General features: G+C 28.9%; 2 protein-coding genes across 2 annotated transcripts in view; one reads left to right on the forward strand and one right to left on the reverse strand.

The window, feature by feature from the left end:
* LOC107439029 (guanine nucleotide-binding protein subunit beta-5) overlaps window positions 1–10,872 on the forward strand; it is a gene marked incomplete in the record, with an annotated part of 22,648 nt that extends 11,776 nt beyond the window's left edge. Inside the window, 3 exon segments of the mRNA XM_071183837.1 lie at window positions 2,106–2,202; window positions 2,679–2,845; window positions 4,398–10,872. Coding sequence (XP_071039938.1) covers window positions 2,106–2,202; window positions 2,679–2,845; window positions 4,398–4,409 — 276 coding nt within the window.
* A 4,041-nt stretch (window positions 10,873–14,913) lies between these two features.
* LOC107439030 (eukaryotic translation initiation factor 2 subunit alpha) overlaps window positions 14,914–18,762 on the reverse strand; it is a 14,198-nt gene continuing 10,349 nt past the window's right edge. Inside the window, exons 7-8 of the mRNA XM_016051487.3 lie at window positions 16,760–16,903; window positions 14,914–15,549 (exon numbers count right to left, since the gene is read on the reverse strand). Of these exons, the coding sequence (XP_015906973.1) occupies window positions 15,394–15,549; window positions 16,760–16,903 (300 nt within the window). The 3' untranslated portion in view covers window positions 14,914–15,393. The remainder of the gene's footprint in view (window positions 15,550–16,759; window positions 16,904–18,762) is intronic.

Here is an 18,762-nt window from a genome sequence, read left to right on the forward strand (position 1 = left end):
TTATATTTATGAATAATGATAAATATAATTCATATTGTTTATTATATTTATTTATAATTATTACACTTATCATTTTAAAACAATTTTTATCTCTTAATTTTTTTTTCTCCACTTGTATTAAGAATACAAATAATGCATATCTTGAAAGCAAGAAGTAATTATTCAACAGCTGAATATTTAGATATTCAACAAAACTATATCGTATTCAGCAAAATGAAATTCACAAGTATTTGGATAAACTAAATTTTCAGCATAGTAAATGAATAGGCTGAATATACTGTAAATCGACACTAACTGAACTAACATATGAATATAGGTTTTTGACAGTGAGGTTTTTGACGTGACGGTTTAAACCGTCAAAAACTGTCACATGTCAAAAACCTGCCAACCCTGATTCCAAGTCAACTTGTATAGGGATATAACACTTTAAAAATACTTCTAATGTGAACATGCTTACAGTAAAACATCTTGTAAGGTGAATTTCATTACAATTGGAAAACATTGGTACTTTTAATGCAAACAGAAACTTTATTTTCACTCTGACAGGTAATTGAAAACTGATCATTTGCAGTTTTATGTAAGTAAGAATAGGTTTTTTTAATGCTAGTGTTGATAAAAAAAAGTTGTATGAATTGAATCTGTTGATGGGAAGGGGGCATTAAATAACATAAGCCCTTTTCTACTCTTATGAATAGAATTTTCTTTCACCTCATGGAGTTGCCTCAAGGGTGTGAATGTAATGAAGCATGTTTTCCTGAGAAATGACCACCCATATTTATTATTTGTTCAACATGGGTAGTCATTTCTTCCGCACTCTCATAGGTTCTTGCTGAATTGCATTTCTGCTGGTGGAGCTAATATTTTTATTAAGTTTAACTGGCAAATACTTTTATTTAATTTCCTCTGATGGAATCTTACGAACTATTCATTCTTTTGCAATGCAAAAGGAAAGATATAATTATTTTTTGGATAAGTTAGAAGACTTGAGCAATTAAGAGAAAGCATGTGCAAATAATAAACCAAAACAGTAAGATATTACTGTATGTTAGTAATTCTCTCTAAATAGTACAATAAATAAGATTATTGTACAAATTATAGATGCAGTAATTTTTGTTTTACTTATTAATCATAAACTTATAATTCTTAAAAATCGTAAACATATAATAGTTCAAATTTAGGGACCATCCTCCTAACTCATTATTCAGACATCTTTTGATCATCTTATGAAAAAGAAACTCAATATTTTGCTGTCGAAATTTCTTTTCTCATTATGTTCTAATAATCAATGTAATTTTTTTTCTTAAAATGATGTTAAAGATAAACTTATTAACAATTTTTTCTCTTGCCCATCAAATTACAGTACACCATTGCAAAGCATTGTTTCTCAGTTCATATACATTTCATTCCATTTATTGTAACTAATTTCTTGATTTATTTTCCCTTATACTTTGAGGACCTTTATTGCTAGTTTACAATATATTATGTTTATTTTCTTTCTTTTTTTCTTTTTGTATAAATTAATTTTTTAGTTTATATATTATATATGATTTAGTATTGAAGTTATTTTATTCATGCATAGTAATTATAATTTTCAGTTTTTTTAAAACTTATTATGATCTATCTTTATATTGAGGAATCAATTTCCGAAGTCAAGAAAATTTAAGTTACAATGTTTCTCACTGTTTGAACGCAGATGTTCAAAATCGCTCTGTTTTTCAAAATCCTTTTGGCTCCACTTGTACTTATTTTAATTTTCAATTTAAAATATTGATTGTTGCCCGCGTTTTTTTTTTTTTTTTTTTTTTTTTTTTTTTTTTTTTTTTTTTTTTTTTTTTTTTTTTNTTTTTTTTTTTTTTTTTTTTTCCTTCTTAATGTTGTGGAGAGTTTAAGAAATATGTTGCACAAAACAAAATTTTCACAACAGTTGATTACACTATTTTTAGTTCTTTGTTTCCTCTTCTTACAAACAATATGTATGTATTTCCCCAAAAAATTGTTATTGAAGTTTTTTATGAATATAAAATATTGTATTCTTTCAAAAGTATTATAGTGATTTTTAGTGCAACTTATAATTCTTTAAATAAATCATTATGTTTTAATTTTAGTGTCGCTTGTTCGATTTACGAGCTGATCGTGAAGTTGCTGTTTATTCTAAGCAAAGTATTATTTTTGGAGTAAATTCAGTTGATTTTTCTGTCAGTGGTAAGTAGCATAAAATTATATTTATCTTCAGTAGCATGTATATTTATTGTGTTTTAATTGTTTAAACATTTTTCAATTCCTATAATTATTTTGCAATTAAATGGTTGAAAAACTTGTCTTTATTTTTTGCTGATAACTAATTTCGTTTTGCTCTTAAAGATATATGTCTTCTTTATTTAATTTATCTCATATGTTTAGAGGTTTTTGAGATTTTTTGTTACATGCTAATAGAGCATAATTATTTTTTCAATAGTTTGACTATTTTTTTTTCGCAGTTAAAATGTTGTACAAAATCTAATTTCTCTAGCCATTCTAACATAGTTTACAATCTAATTATTTAAAACTCTACATAATTTACAGCTTTCTTGTTATTTCTGACTTTTTAAGACAATTGTTTGATCTTTTCTTTGTACAATTGATCTTAAATTTTCTAAATGCTTTTTTTCTTATTGTTTGATTTAATTTTACTTCCTTAGGTCGCTTGTTGTTTGCTGGTTACAATGACTATACTGTCAATGTTTGGGATAGTTTAAAATGTGTCCGTCTTAGTATTCTATATGGGCATGAAAATAGAGTTACTTGTCTAAAAGTGTCCCCTGATGGTACTGCGCTCTCAACTGGCAGTTGGGATTTCACGTTAAGGGTAGGTCAATTTATTTATTTTTATTATTAATCAAGAAGGCTTTGAAGAACAATCTTTCTTTTGTTTTCTAAAATTTAATAATTATCTCTTTTAAAGCTTTATTTTGCATTAAAAGGGCTCAACCTGCTGTGGCCCACCGGAGCATCTGAACAAAATAAAAAAATTATTCTTTTTTTTTAGACATGCTTATCTTTTGCAGGTTCCAATTTGAATCTATATAGTTTTTCAATCGCTTTTTGAGCTATTATTGCTATATAATTCCATACGATGTTAAAAATTCCTAAATTTTTAAGACATGAAATTCGAATTTGAGTAATCACTATTTAACACTCTTCATTTCTACAGATTTAATTGTAAATTAAGGCAAAATTTATATAGTTTTTTTCGACAGTTATTACTATTTATTTCTATGTGCCTTTTAAGAACCCGATTAAACTAACGGAAAGTTATTTTTCAAAGCCTTATTGCCTAGGAAAGCAAAAAAGCCACTCCTTGGGAACTTTAAACTTGAAACAATATTTTAAATATTAGATATATGAACTATCTTGTTATAAAGAATTTTTAGACTTTAAAGACTGTTTACATTTTTTCAGATGACTTTATTATCAAAAAAATCATTAATATTCTTTAGGGCTCTCAGTATGGCGCTATTTTTTCTACTTACATAAAGATAAACATAATTCAAATTGACGAATAATTCTAACGCTTTGCATATTTTTATCAACATGAATTATAGTTACATTTTACAATGTAACTGTAATTTTTCAAATGTTAAAGAATAAAATCTCTTTGTTTTCATAATTAATGTAAATGGATTACTAAAGATAGACAAAAATTGACCCAACAGTCAGGAATAACTGTTACAATCTCACAACAATTATAAATATAGCACTTGTATTCCATAAAAGGCATTGTTTGATATGATGACAGCGCCTTCAAGAGCAACACAAACATTTTACTTTTAGACATAAAAAACCTCTTTTTATATAAGACTTAGTATCAACCTAATACTTGACATGGGCTGCCATTATTGAGATTTTAAAAAAATAATTCCTTCCAACTTATCCTTTTTAGAATCTCCCCTACAGTTGGGATGAATGCAAATGGTAAAAACAAAAAACTTAGTTTAGGTATTTAACAACATAAGTCATGATTATATGCCATCACGAATCAGGCTGGGCGAAGATGAATTTGTTTTTGTGTATTAAAGCTTCTTCTGTTCTATTTCAAAGTTCATACAAAAATGAGTACTTCGGTCTTTATAATAGATTTTTGAAATTAAGAAGTGTAAGACATAATGTCCCAGTAATCCATGTTACAAAATTAGAAATTCATTGAGGTGAAAGAATCCTTATTTCTTTAAGCGAAAACTTTTCTGATAATATTTTATAAGGAATGTAAAGGTCTGCCATTTTAAAAGGAAATAAATCTATAAATATGAGATAGCTTTTCGTTCAGAATGCTGAATGAAAGAAAAGATTTCAGACAAAAAATTAATATAAAAGACTCATTAGAGGTTTGTATATTACATGTATGTCAATTTATTTTGCAGGTCTGGGCCTAAGAGCTTGCCATTCTTTACCTGAGGTTTAAAATTAATATTTCTACAGCAAAGTGTTATCTTGTTGAGAGTTGTCTTTCTCTGTCAACATGTTTATGTCATGAAAAATGATCCTGGTGAATCTTTACAAAGTTGCTCACGAATTTTGGGGGCAAAGAAATCTTAGCAGTCTTCTTGATGTTCTTGTGGGGGGAAACTGAAGACTTACCCTTAGTCCATAATTCTAGTCATTTTTTTAAAAATAAATATGAAACTTAGTGTCTTATTAAGTTACCAACCAATGCTAATGTTTATATGCATGCATTTAACACAAAAGAAACATTTTTATGGTATAGGACAGATATGAAAACATTTTTTTTAAAGGATAGAAGCTTTTTCAGGACAAATCACTACATATTATTTATTTCTGGTTATTTGGCAAAAAATATTTTATAATTAGTTGTTTACTTTTTCTTTCATAAGACTTGAAATCCAGATGTTATTTATACAAATAGATTTATGTTTCTATGTTTAGGCTGATATTTATTTATTCTGATATTCTACTTTTAATGCAATCAGTTTAATTTAAAATAATATATCCAATTACTTTTAATATGGTTGACATAGTTTGAGCTGTCAAAATGTAGTGCTTATTGTCGGGACTAGGACTTAGCGATATTAAGATTTTGACATCGCGCTATATTGTCACATCGTGATGTTTTATTGCTTTAATGTTTTACATTTAGTATTGCATAATTTCAAATTCTTGCATTTTTTGATTAATTATCAACAATAAATTGTGTACTTTTTTTAAAAGCAGAACAACTATACGCAGTAGGGAAGGGGGAGTGTAGCTGAAATTAGTCTGCCATGGCTTATGTCAGTAAATAAGTAATTATAAATATAAAATAAAAATTAAGACCCACACTGAGCCAGCATTTATAAAGCTCTTCTTGACCAAAAAAAAACCAACTTTGCTGATGGATTGAAGAATATTGAGAGATCCGAGTTACCTCCATCTTAAATTTATTTCAGTATTGTAAATTTTTATTTTAAAAAAAGGAATGCGTTTAAAAATAAAATGGATCATTGAATAAAAATAAAATCTTAAAAATTCGGATTTCGTAAGTTACTTCTTTTAATTAACATTGCATTTTTAATATTTTCTAATAAGAATTATTTCTCTATAATTAAAGACATGGATGCCATTGCAAAATAGTGGTTAAAAAAATTTATTGTAAAAAAATCGTCATCAGAGGATTCGCACAGTTAAAAGAAATCAGGTTTCCATAACTAAGAGATTCAACAACTTTTTGATTGTCAATCACTTCATCATGTCAGGAAAAGGATAAATCGCTATAAAATAAACATGGGGAAAGATAATGATCATAACCACAGCTATCTCACTTACAATCTGAAGAAAATAATCATTCATTAGGAGAATGGTTCTTCGTGCGCACTTGAAGCTATCTATATGCTATCAGGAGCAGTGCTCTTCATCGGGAAGCATCATGCACATCACAGTAAATCATATTTTCTAATGCTTCCAAAAATTGACAATCCAAACTTTGGATCAGCGATAATTGCATAACAACGATATTTTTCGATGTATCGCCCAATCCTAATCCGGACTAATGCACAGTTTAGGCAATGTTATCAATGAGAAGATAAGCGCAGTGGTTGGAAAGATGTTGGTTGTATCTTAAGGAGGCAAATCAGGTTAGAATGCATTTCCATGTGCTATTCAAAAGTGAAGCAAAATTGAGATTCTTTTATTAATTTTAGCAAGATTGCCTTATGCGGGTTTTTTTTTTCCAAATCAGTTGCATTTTTTTTTTTCTAATTTAATGCGCATTAATAATTCCTGTAATGGCTTTGTAGTAATAGCAGTTAAAATTTCTCTATCCTTTAAAAAAAAACTTCAAATTTTTCTACTTGGAACTCTTACTAAAACAAATTGATGTTATTTAAATTAATCAAAGCTATTTTTCCTCATCAGTACTCTTTGATGGAGGACTTATTCTGTTTTAATGCTTAAATGTAAAATTATATAGATAAAAAAAGAAAAATCTTATTTGTTGTTGAAAGTTTGACCTCAAAAACTACCTATATTCTCTTTATTTGATAATAATAATGTTTGTGTATGGCTAAACTTATTTTGACATTTTTATTAAATTTAACATAATGTCTGCGAATTTGTTACTGATTGGTTACATGTGTTGCAAACATTCTTTGCAGGAATTTGAACACTCAGTATATTTGTGCTTATAGACATTATACTATAAGTTTATTACATTATTACTTTCCTAATTTTCGACCTGTGCTCAAATTGCAAGAAAAATTTAAATTTATTTGCATACAATGTGTTAAATTACTCATTTAAACTTCATGTAAAATCGTGTTATTAAATATTTATTGTAAATTTGTTTAACATTGGTAAAATAAACTAGTCAATTTTTCTTTATGACAATCTAAATATTTATATAATATATATATATATTTATATATATATATTGCCTGTGTGATTCTGTGATAAAAATTTGTTGCTTAACTGTACTCTAATAAGATAAAATATTCCAAAATTGATTGCCATTGTCATTGAATCTCTAGTAAACATTCTTTCCCCTCTATTCATTTCAATTGCTCATTTTTTCATTCTGTACTTGGCATGATTTTCATTAAATTTCTGAGATATACCTTTTTTTTAAACTAATATTAATCTTATTCTTAAAGTATCTAATATTATTTCTAAATTGTTATAGTGTTTAAAAAATACTTTAGGTGTAAAATAGATTATGACAGGTATCATAATTTTAAAATGTTTTACTTTTGATGTAAGGTAGTTGTCTTTCTTTATTTGCTCTTAAAACTATAAAATTGATCTTAATAAATATTTAATGGACTGGGTTTTTTTTCCTCTTCAGATTCCATTCCATTTTAAAAGATTTCCCTATTATCTTCATAAATATGGTACTTACTTTTCCATAGTTATGAAATTGTTATAAGTATTACGTAACAAGTAAAAGTGCTATGCAATTTCATAAAAAGTTTATCAAAAATAGAAAATCATAAATTAACATGGCTCTTCTTTAACTGCCCGTTTTTTATTGCTATTCTTTTAATTTTTCCATTTATATATCAAATGGAATATTATGGTTTTAATTATGTTATGGATAATTTTATTTATTGAATATTTATTGTTTATTTAATGAATTGCCATTTCTCTGCATACCATAGAATTATGTTTTATTATATTATGCGCTTTTAATTATCATATTGCACGAAATTTAATATATTAATTCCCATTGCTTCATGTTCATGTTGTTTTTAGAGTGTTCATTTACAAATTGTGAAGTTGATATTTTTGAATAATACATTGATTGTTTTGTTATCTTTATGTTTCAGTTGTTTTGTATGTTACTTGCTATGTGCATTTTATCCAATAACAATTTTTGAACTTTTTTTCCTTTTGAGATAGATCAAAATTTTTCCCCTCTCTTATGAACGGGGGGAAAAATAGGTTGAGCAATATTATGCAGTTGTTTGCATTTCGGTGTTCATATATTATGCAATTGTAAGCAATGTATTACATTATCAATTATTTTTTTGAATTTCAAAGGTATTTTTATCTGGATTGATTTTTTAAAATATACTTCCTGTATATTTGCATTTATGAAATATTTAAATATGCAATATACAACTTAAAGATTTTTTACTTTTTCTAGAAATTTATAGTTTGATATTCTGTCCTTGATGTTTAATATTATTATAATGATAAAAACTAATCTGTGTAGAGTAAAAAAAAAAAAAAGTTTATTACCTATAAATTTTTTTGTGGATTATTTTATGATGTGTATTCAGGTATACCAACTTCTACAGGATATTTTTATGAAATTAAGATACATTAATTGAAATACTCTATGAAAGTGAGTACTTTTATTTTATAAGCATTTCTGTATTTTTGAAACTTACGTTGCAATTCTGAGATTACTCTTCATATCATTCATTCTTAAAAATGATAAAAATTTCTAAACTCTATTTTTTTTTAATGTGATTTTGATGGTTTTTATGTTAGAAAGTCAAATAAACACTTTTATTTTAGTATTCAGTTCTTTCAAAATTGGTTTATGTTTAATTGAAAATCATGTTTTCTCTTAGATAAATACAAAAATAATACTTTTTTTAATCATAAATATTTAAGAAAATTTTTTTTTATATAATTTCATTCATATTTTAACACTTTATAAAAAAAATACTTATATTTAAACACTTTATAGAAAAATAAAAGTTTATTTTTAATGACAATGATACCACTAATAAACTTGGTAACTTTAAAAACCTACAGAAAAATATTGCTAGAAGTTGATATTCTTGTAGGACACTTAAAGTAACAAATGATGACTAGTTTTTGGAATATTCATAATTGTTATTGTTGTGTTTTAATTACTTGTTTAGCAATATATATATATAAAAAATAACTATATTGCAATCAAAATTTTTTCTGTATTCATGTAATGTGCATTTTTACTGAAATTAAAATAAATAAACTTATACTTCAGAGCTCCTATAAAGGTCATTCTAACATAATGGTAAAGTTTATGTCCACAGTCAAAAATTGCCAATTATACTAAGTAAGCCATTTAGGCCAACAGTTCTTATCTAAAAGCTGTAAAATGTAAGACTTGTCCTAAACTTTATTATTTAATTATTTTGAACACGAAACTGAAAGTCATGTGCTGAGGCAATTAGATCAATTAAAGAAATTCCTATTTCTTTATGTTATTATTTTTAGCTGTTCCTAGTGATTTTACATTAAAAAGCTAATTAGTTATTATACTAAACAAGTTTAATATTAAGATTAACTCTATCCAGTTTAAATGAAGATTCCATACAAATAAAGCTTAACTATATTCAGTGTTATTATTCACCAAAAAATAATAATTGATTATTGATGGAGCCCAACACATGATAGTCTAGATTTACCACAATCAAAAGATTCAGTGATTAATTTTGCTTGAGCTTAATAATTCTTGAAAACTATGCAATAATATAAATTCGGTTTTTGAGTAAGCATAGCTGTAAACTTGCAAACATCATTAATGATATATTTTAAATAAATGGAGGAAAAAGCATCTGCAGTTTAAAAACAAGGTGCAATGTTAAACTTTTGCATAAGAATCATTTTTCAAACAATATTCCCAAAAGAACCAATTGATTTTTTTAGGATTAAGGGGTTAATAATTTTCCTTGAACCCAATGTACGAATTTCAGAATGCTCACTCAAACCATTCTGGAATTATAAAAAAGACACTCAGACAAACTCATCGCATATCTTGGTTGGTGCTGATACCATTTGCCACATGGACAAGCCTGCTTGGTGAAACCGAGCAAATTTAAGGCAGAGTGTGCTATTCTTGTTTTTCAGTGGCGCCATCTATGGTCAAGAATTCAACTTCTGCCACACATGTTTATAAGGCAGACCCATTGATTCATCCACAGATCGTAATTTTGACCTGAATCAGAGAACGATCGATCTCCAATCCAGTACCCCCAGAGGTTTTGTATTGTTATGGGAACATGGAGGGCTTTGTGTCTCGACAGAATTTTTACGTGCATCAGTCACCAACTACAGGGTGAGTCTCCGGCCGGCGGGGTTTGAACCCACAAACTCTCGGTCATGGGCCCAGCTTCCTAACGACCAGGCTATCCCGGCCTAATTCTTTTGTAATAGATACATATGTAATAAGTTTAAACTTGCTGAATAAGGTATAAAGATTTTTAGGACTCTATTTTACAAAAAATATTGAACCAGCTTTCATTTGTTACAATTAAAATTGAAATATGCTTAACATTAAAATGCCATTACCAAAGTGTTTTGAAAGTATTTTAATGATATCCAAGGACGTAGTAATAACTGCATCAGACATTTTTACTTCAGTTTTGAAGTAGCAGTAGCTTAAAAGCAAAGTTTTGATAAATACTGTTATTACACTGAAGAAACAACGAAAAGTGAAACTAAAATTATTAATTAAAGAAAACAATCTTTGTTGATAAATTTTTTTATGATAGCAGACATAGATACTTGTGTTAGCAGACAAAATCAGGAATTAAAATATAAAGAAAAATTTCATATTTATTATCTATTTACCATTGTGTGCGAATGACCTATAAACCATTAAATTGTATGTTCATTGTACAATAATTTCTTAGAGCTTTTTTGTTAGTGATTTTGATGAATACCACAAAAAAAGAAGAAAAAATTATTCTTTATAATTAGATCTCATTGTAAATAGATTTAGGATGTATGTGTATAATGTAAGAAAAAAATATCTGTTTTAAATTAATAATTGTATAGATTATATTTCACTTTGTTACAATTAGTTACTTCAATGTGGACCATGCTGTTTAGACAGTTGTAATAAGTTGTATATAAGACTGTTGAGAGAGTTATATGGAATAAAACATTTTCTTAGTCATTGTTTAATAATCCACTTGTACTTCTTGCATTTCAGAAAAGAAAAAAAAAACTTTTCACTCTTTTTGAACAATGAAACAAAATACAGTGATACCTTGAGATAAGAGTTTAATTCGTTCCGTAACCTTGCTTGTATCTCGAAGCAATTTTCCCTATTGAAATTAATTGAAATGCCATTAATCCGCTCCAGCCCCCAAAATGCTACCCCCAATTGTTTTTGTTACGTGTTTTTGAATAAGAAAAATGTATTTATAAATGACAAATATTGTATAAAAGCATAATAAAAGAGAATGTAAAGCAAAAAAAAACTGGTTTTATAAAGTGTACATACATATTTGTATTTTGGTCACTTAAATGCAACTTACACACAACTTAATTGCTACTGCATGCTTAATTTTAGTCACTGCTTTTCTCTTCACTGGTCTTTGCATTTTTAGCCGGAGTAAGAAAAAACTGTCCAAGGAGGTTTGTTTCTTCCTCTTTTTCCGACTGCTGCAGAAATGAATTAGGCAAGTGTCATTAAATAGCTCTGATGCACGACCAGTTGCAACTTTTTGGGGATGTTTCTTTTCCACGAACTGTGAAATTCTCTCCCATATTCCCAAGAACTCTTTTATCTCACTTGTAGAGATAACCTCCTCCACCTCTCGCTCTTCCTCGAAACCAATTTCTTGCAGAACCACACAATGCTGCTGCGACTGTAACTCTTGTGATTCCTCGGTCATCAGTTCTTGAGAGTGCTCCTCGACGAGCTCGTTCACGTCTCTCTCACCCATCACCAGGTCCATGGATTTTCCCAGAGACACAATCTCCTCCTCCACTGGCACTTCGTGTTCGAAGCTACAGACTCGGGCCACAGCACAATTTTCGGCTACAGACCCACTCTGGCCACAGCTTCTTCCATGCAGAGGTCAAGGTCTCGTTGTAACACACAGCCAGGCCTGATCAATAATTCTGAGGCATATCACAATGTTACAGTGGTCCTTCCAGTACTCTCGAAAGGTGAGGTTTGTGTTCTCTGTCACCTCAAAGCAGCGCCGGAACAGGTACTTAGTGTACAGCTTTTTAAAATTAGAAATCACCTGCTGATCCATGGGCTGCAGGATAGGAGTGATGTTAGATGGTGGATAGAGAACATTTATAAATTTGAACTCTTCGAGGATGTCATGTTCGAGGTTTGGTGGGTGAGCAGGAGCATTGTCGAGGACGAGAAGGGCTCGCATGGCCGTTCCTCGTAAAGCAAAACAAAACTTCGCTCTCTCGACAGTTTGTACTCGTATGTTTGGGCACTTGTATCTCGAGATATCACTGTATATTAATTTTTCAATTGTTAAAAAACTTATAATTAATTAGTAATTTATTTTTAAGAGGAACACTGTGTGATAAAACAAATTCATTAATTACATAAGATTACAAACTTTTCCTTTTTTCGAAAATCAGTTATTGAATTATAATAATTATGACGCTAATAATAACATTGTTACTAGTGAATGATTAAGGGCTTAGCACAGTGTTTCCCAATTTTACGACTTTTGTGTACCCTTTCTAAATTTTTGGTAATGCTGTGTACCACCAATAAAAAAAATGAATGCATTTTTTACTACAAACATTGCACTAAAGTTAAAAATCACAACTGGCTGTTGACAACACTAATTATTAATTGTTAACTCTGCAAAAAATAGCCAATAGAAAAATAAGTAATCGTAAATTTTCATGGGTAGCTTTGTTTTTAAATAAAATGTTATGAAATTTTCCTTTTGCAAGATATTTCGCATAAGAACTCGTACCCCTGGGGGTATGCATACCACACTTTGGGAAACACTGGCTTAGCAACTCTTTTAATTAAAAAAAAATCATTTAATTACCATTTTGTTGTTTTTCTTTGATTTACTGACCGATTCTATCCAACTAAGCGTTTTTTTTTTTTTTTAATTTTTATTATTAAAACAAGAACTCGAGGAGGAGAACACACATTAAGTGCTGCAAGAATTACTTTTTAACCTTAACCGTTTTCTTGGCTCCGGTTTTTAAAAACTGTCAGTCTGATTTAAGAGACCCTGTATAAACACAATCCTGAAAAATGAATGCTTAGCTAGAGATTATTTTATAACAGAACTTACATAACAGAAAATTATTATTTTTGTTTTATACTTTAAATTATATTATATAAAAAATAAATATTTTTTTATTATTATTTATCCTTTGATCGTGAGGCAAACAAATGCATTTTCTACTGAAGAGAAATATAATTGTGGGGAGAGCTGCATTAAGTTCACGGTCGATATCGCTTTTGTGTTGCCTTTAACAATCGAGTGTATACGTAGTGTGTGATCGAGACTGAGAAGCAACAGCGGGAGTAGGACAATGTCGCAGTTACAGGTAGTAAGTCAAGTGTTCAATGTGGACCATTTTTAATCGTACTGGGCGTTCTGTCTAGGTAGGCGTGTTCACATCACGTCCAAAAGTCACCAATGTGATGAGAGTAGTTATGGACAACGTCAACTTTCATCTATGAAAAGGTACATAGAATCGAGTTAACATGTCTCATACTAGGGAATCAGAATTGTATTTTTTGTAGTGGTAGATATATATACACTACAGAATCATTACATCATAGATATGTTAGAAACACAAATTTGTTGTCTTAGTTTTAAGTGAATAATATTAACGAATGCAATGATATTTTTTTATTTTTAAACTAATTACAATTCTGTAATGTTTTCGAGGAAGGAAATAATTACTCTTCACAATATAAAATTGTTTGATATCAGTTAAAACAATTTTAAGCTGTTATAAATTTTATACTGTCTCCGNCAGCTCTTGTATTGGCCATGGTGGAGTCAGGATAACATTTACAATTAGAATATATCAGTATTGCATTTGTGTATTATGCATGTCATTTAACCCTAAAAAATCAGTGTTGGGTGTACTGGACAAATGTATGGAGGACAGGAGGAATTAATTACTTTTATTATAGAATTAAATGTTTTAAGACACAGATATCTGTTTAATGAATGACAAAACATGACTCATATTGAAATGCAGGGGTGATTGTGAGTCCAAGTCAAAATTCCGGAAAATTTCTTGAGTTAAAAAAAAAAAATCGTTTTAAGTTGAGAAAAATTTGAACAAGGTATTTTTTCTTCCTTTTTCTCAATATTTCTAAGTTTACCCAAAATATATTTAAAATTTACACATACCTATGATGACCTGGAGAAGTAATTAAAATTTACAAATATGTCTTTCTTTCTTGAGTTAATGATTATAACAACTATTAATCGATAAAAAATGAATATTACTCATGAATATAAGCTTATAAAGTATCTCTCTGGCTCTCCCTTACAAACAAATAAAATAAACTGTTTATAAGGAAATTTGACCTTTGATTTCCGGAAACTTCTGCGATCAATGATTTTTTGAAACTTCCGGATCACTGTTAGCGAAAAATCCGGAATTTTTCCGGAGCACAATCAGCCCTGGAAATGTAATGTAACGAATCTAAGGGATTTTTTGACAGAAAAGAATTTAAAGCCCGATTGATTTCCAAATTTTAGAAACTTCTCCTAGTTTTACTATTCAATCTAATTGGTTTTGATATCTTTCATCCCGTCTCTCTCATTAGTGGTTAAACATATTTCGATAAAATTTTTGTTTCTTTCTTACTTAAATACTAATTTGCGACACTGAATTTGTATACCTATCTTAGTACATTTTTGTGAGGAGTTTAAAAAGGTATATTGGGCATTGACTGATGTAATGATAGTTGATTATAAGTCTGAATACAACAATGATAATTTTATTTTTAAAAGAAAGATAAAAATAATTACGCATTAAATAGAAAAGAATTGGAGTACAATAAGCTTACATTGATTAATTTTCTATTTCAAATAAAATTCGACATAAGGTTTTGAGAAGAAATTCTTCGAAATAGGAATTCAAATTAACATTAGGCTGATATAAAATGCTAAGGGGAAATATTTTGTTGTTGTGGTTGACATACTAAGGTTTTTGTATCGAGGGTACACTTCATAAATATTAAATAATACACCATGCTTATTAGAAAAATTCTTTATTGAGTGTATCAAATTCAAAATAAGTAATGACAGATAATTTAAAATACAAACAGCATATTTTGAATAGTTCCTTAGTAGTTCTCATTTCATTTAGATATAATTTCATACAATGAAGATGGTAAGTTTAATAGTTATTCTTAATGTCATAATAATAAAGTTTTATGTATGTCAAAGTAATGAAAAATCATTTCATTTATACAATGAAGACAGAAACAAATTATATGATTTAAAAGAAAAACCCTATATAAGTTAAATAGTAATTCTTAATGTCATAATAAAGAAGTTTCAGTCAAATGCATTTATTGTGAACAACAAATAATTTCCAAGAAAATGAGTTCTAAGTTAAATAGTTCTTCTTAATGACGAACTAATAAAATTTCAGTCAAATGATTTATGGTAAACAACATTTCAAGCAGTATCATAAAATAATTTAAATAAGTTCTCTAATGGGAAAGTACACTCATTCAGCATCTTCATTCTTATCTCCTTCTTCTTCTTCAGATTCATCACCATCTCCTTCCACATCACTATCACCAGAAACTTCAGCATTTTCTAGTTCAAGTTTGTTTAATTGTCTTGCAAGTTCAGCTTCATCAAGATCCGTGAGAACTTTAGGCTATTAAGAAGTAATACATTACTTAAAATTTCGATAATTAAAGTAATAGAAAAAGAATTGATTAAAAGATTTGGGTACAGCTGATGAAGTAACTTCTTTTTTCTACCTTTAGCACACTAAATTTTAACCTTTTCTTGCTATATACTGGTTTTGAAATTTATTTTTTTTATATGTATAGTTTCTCATTAATGTGGCTCTATTAATGGGAAATTTTTCTGATATGGAGTTTTGGAGTATGCTCGATATAGGCTTCAAATTTTCAAATGTAAACAGTTGTTTGACTGCCAACTTTTCAAGCAATTCAGTTCGTAGAATTCACAATACTTTATAAGTCTTAGTTTAAAAATTATTAAAGAAGGGATATTAACAAAAATATTCAATTGATCATTTTCAGGAACTTGGGGAAGATTCTTACTGAATCTGATTTGACCCGCCTGCTCTAATTGCACCAATCAGATTTTTAATTTCCCAATGTATATATTAAATAAATTTTAAATTCAGTGAAAAAGTTACACTAAAAAAATTATTTTCCATTACAAATGAAAGTAATTTAATGAATCGTTTGCTTTTCCTTTTTTTCTTCTTATAAAAAAAAGCAGTCAAAGAAAATATCTCTACTCTTTTTATCTAAGGTTAAAATCAACTTTTCTAAGTGGAAGCGCTCAGACAGGACCTGGGTTTGATCCTCGGGCCGGGCAAGGTTGACTTAGCCTTTCATCCCTTCAGTGGGTCGATAAAGGAGTACCAAGCATGCTTGGGTACTAAACCCTGGGGGTTCCGCGTTCGGCTGACCACCTGACCAGAACATCTGCTCCTGCACCCCGGAGCCCAAGGTCAGGAAAACTGAGATGGGCACAGTAGGCCTTGGCCCTCTATAGGCTGTCCTACCACTGAGTTTAGAGTTTAAAATCAACTTTTAAGTTTGTCAATCTCTACTCATAAAACCGAATCTTCAGTTGAATGAAGTCAAATTTATCATTTATTCTTTTCCCAATAAAAATTAAGGTTAATGATACTCAATTTCAAAATAATATTAAAATGTTACATTATTTCTTACATATCAGATTTTATTCATTAAATCTAATAAAATTCATAACATGACTTACTATATGCTATTTTATCAAATACTTTATAAAAGAAAACATAAATAAGGTAAACCAGAAAAAAAATTTAAAAAAAAAAAAGAATAATTGTTTTTGAATTAACTTACAGCAATCAAAACATTGAAAATTCCGTCTGAAGCCTTGATTGTAGTTTGGATTTTTTCCAAAGCTTCCTGTAATGCTTTCAGTCCATCTGCTTTTTCCATTGTTGTAGTAGTACAAACATATAGAGGTGGAGCTATTAGATTAATCTAAAAAAAATGTTTGAGTGTAAATAGTGAGTGGAGAAGGCAGAGTTCAGATAATCAGAATTCAGTTTAATCCTTGTTATTCATTCCTTGTTATTATCATATGATTAACACCTATGCATCATAATTTATTTTAACATTCTACTGATAAAGCTATAGCTTATGAGTAAGATTGCAAATCTTACTAATATTTATTGCAATATCAGTGTTAAAAACATAAAAAACCCAAACAAGCCATTTAGAAATAGCGTGAAATTGTAGATCATGTGTTATTTAAAATCACCGTATGTATGAAAAGTTCTTATTCAATGGCATGTCAGTCCACGGTGGGCCCTAGTCTTCTGAAGAATTTTTATCCAGACAGCTCTTGTATTGGCCATGGTTATTCACTCTCAACATGGCAAAATCTCTTTCTAAGCAGTAGATCCCTAGCTCATAATCCAGTGGGCCTGGCAGAAAATGTTTTTTTTTTTTTTTTGCGCTGATTGTTGATTCTAATAACGTGGCTAGCCCATTAAATTCTTTTAATTTTTATGNCTTGAAGGTTCACTATAGCGGCGCTGATTGTTCATTCTAATAATGTGGCTAGCCCATTAAATTCTTTTAATTTTTATGTGCTTCATGATGTCAGGTTCTTTAAAGGTATGGTAAAGTTCCAACTTTGAGCATCTGTGCCAAATGCCATCAACTGGTGTTCCATCTATATATAGTGGTTACTGTATTAATTTGAATTAACATGTAAATTTACCTAATGCAAGTGTTAAGTAATCCAACAGTCTCAAAAAACTTGTAGGTTCCAGTAATCCACAGTATTTTTTTAAAAAATAGTGAGATATCCATTATAAATCTATAAATATCATCAGCCTTAAATAATCATTATAGAGTCTGAAGTGAGTGATGAAATATTTATAGTTAAGTAAATAAGAAATTTATTGGAGAAAAAAATTAAAAAACAAAAATTTCACTTCTGAAGATTTAAGCATGTTGGGTAAGAACATCTACTTGTTTCTTTTGATGGCTTTGACCAGTCTCTTTAGCGTAACTTAGAGTTTCAAAGATCTTCCCATAATCGAATCACTAACACACTTGTCAGTCACCCTGCTTTTGGAAGCCAATTTAGCAACAAATCAGTTCTAAAAATTTTTTAGACTGATCTAGGTTTCTCATTTACTTCTTGCTTAAATTAGTCGTCAGTAAAATTAATTGCGCCTGATAATTCCTACATTATGCAGAGAAACTTTTCACAGACAAATTTATCTCTCCTCTATGTAGTATAACAAAGAAAAGATAAAAATATTGAAGGAATAATATTCTAATAGTAAGAAATGTTGATGATTTACTGAAAGAGAATAAAACAACAATTTAAAAGAAAAAGAAGAATATGAAGTTCTAAAACTTTTTTAGAAAGAAATGCTTCATTTCTAATATATCATTAGTAATGAACTTGTCTAGAGTTTAACTTGTGTTAAGAAGTTAATGCCAAAATATAGAAATTATATATATATATATACAGTCAAACCCCACTATAGTGAACCAAAAAAGTGAGGAAGTTGGATATAACGAACTTTTCTCTGTCTTCGACTGATTTTTTCACCATTTTTTTCTTTTTTTTTGTGTAATAATTTTGAAATTTCTACTTCAAAATCAATACATATACCGATTTTCAGAACCATCTATAGAGGGGAATGTAGCGATAAGCATTTTTCTTGTTTGCTTCTTTTATCTCTCTTTCCCATCCCTAAACAAACCAAGCAGATGTTTCCAACTCAGGCAGATGATCCACCTGTAAGGTGTCAGTGGGATCAATATGCATTTTCTGTCAAAGGGAATGAGTAATTATTAATTATTGGTCAAAGGGTTGG

The sequence above is a fragment of the Parasteatoda tepidariorum genome, chromosome 7, assembly GCF_043381705.1.
Source record: "Parasteatoda tepidariorum isolate YZ-2023 chromosome 7, CAS_Ptep_4.0, whole genome shotgun sequence".
In the NCBI taxonomy this organism is placed as follows: Eukaryota; Metazoa; Arthropoda; class Arachnida; order Araneae; family Theridiidae; genus Parasteatoda; species Parasteatoda tepidariorum.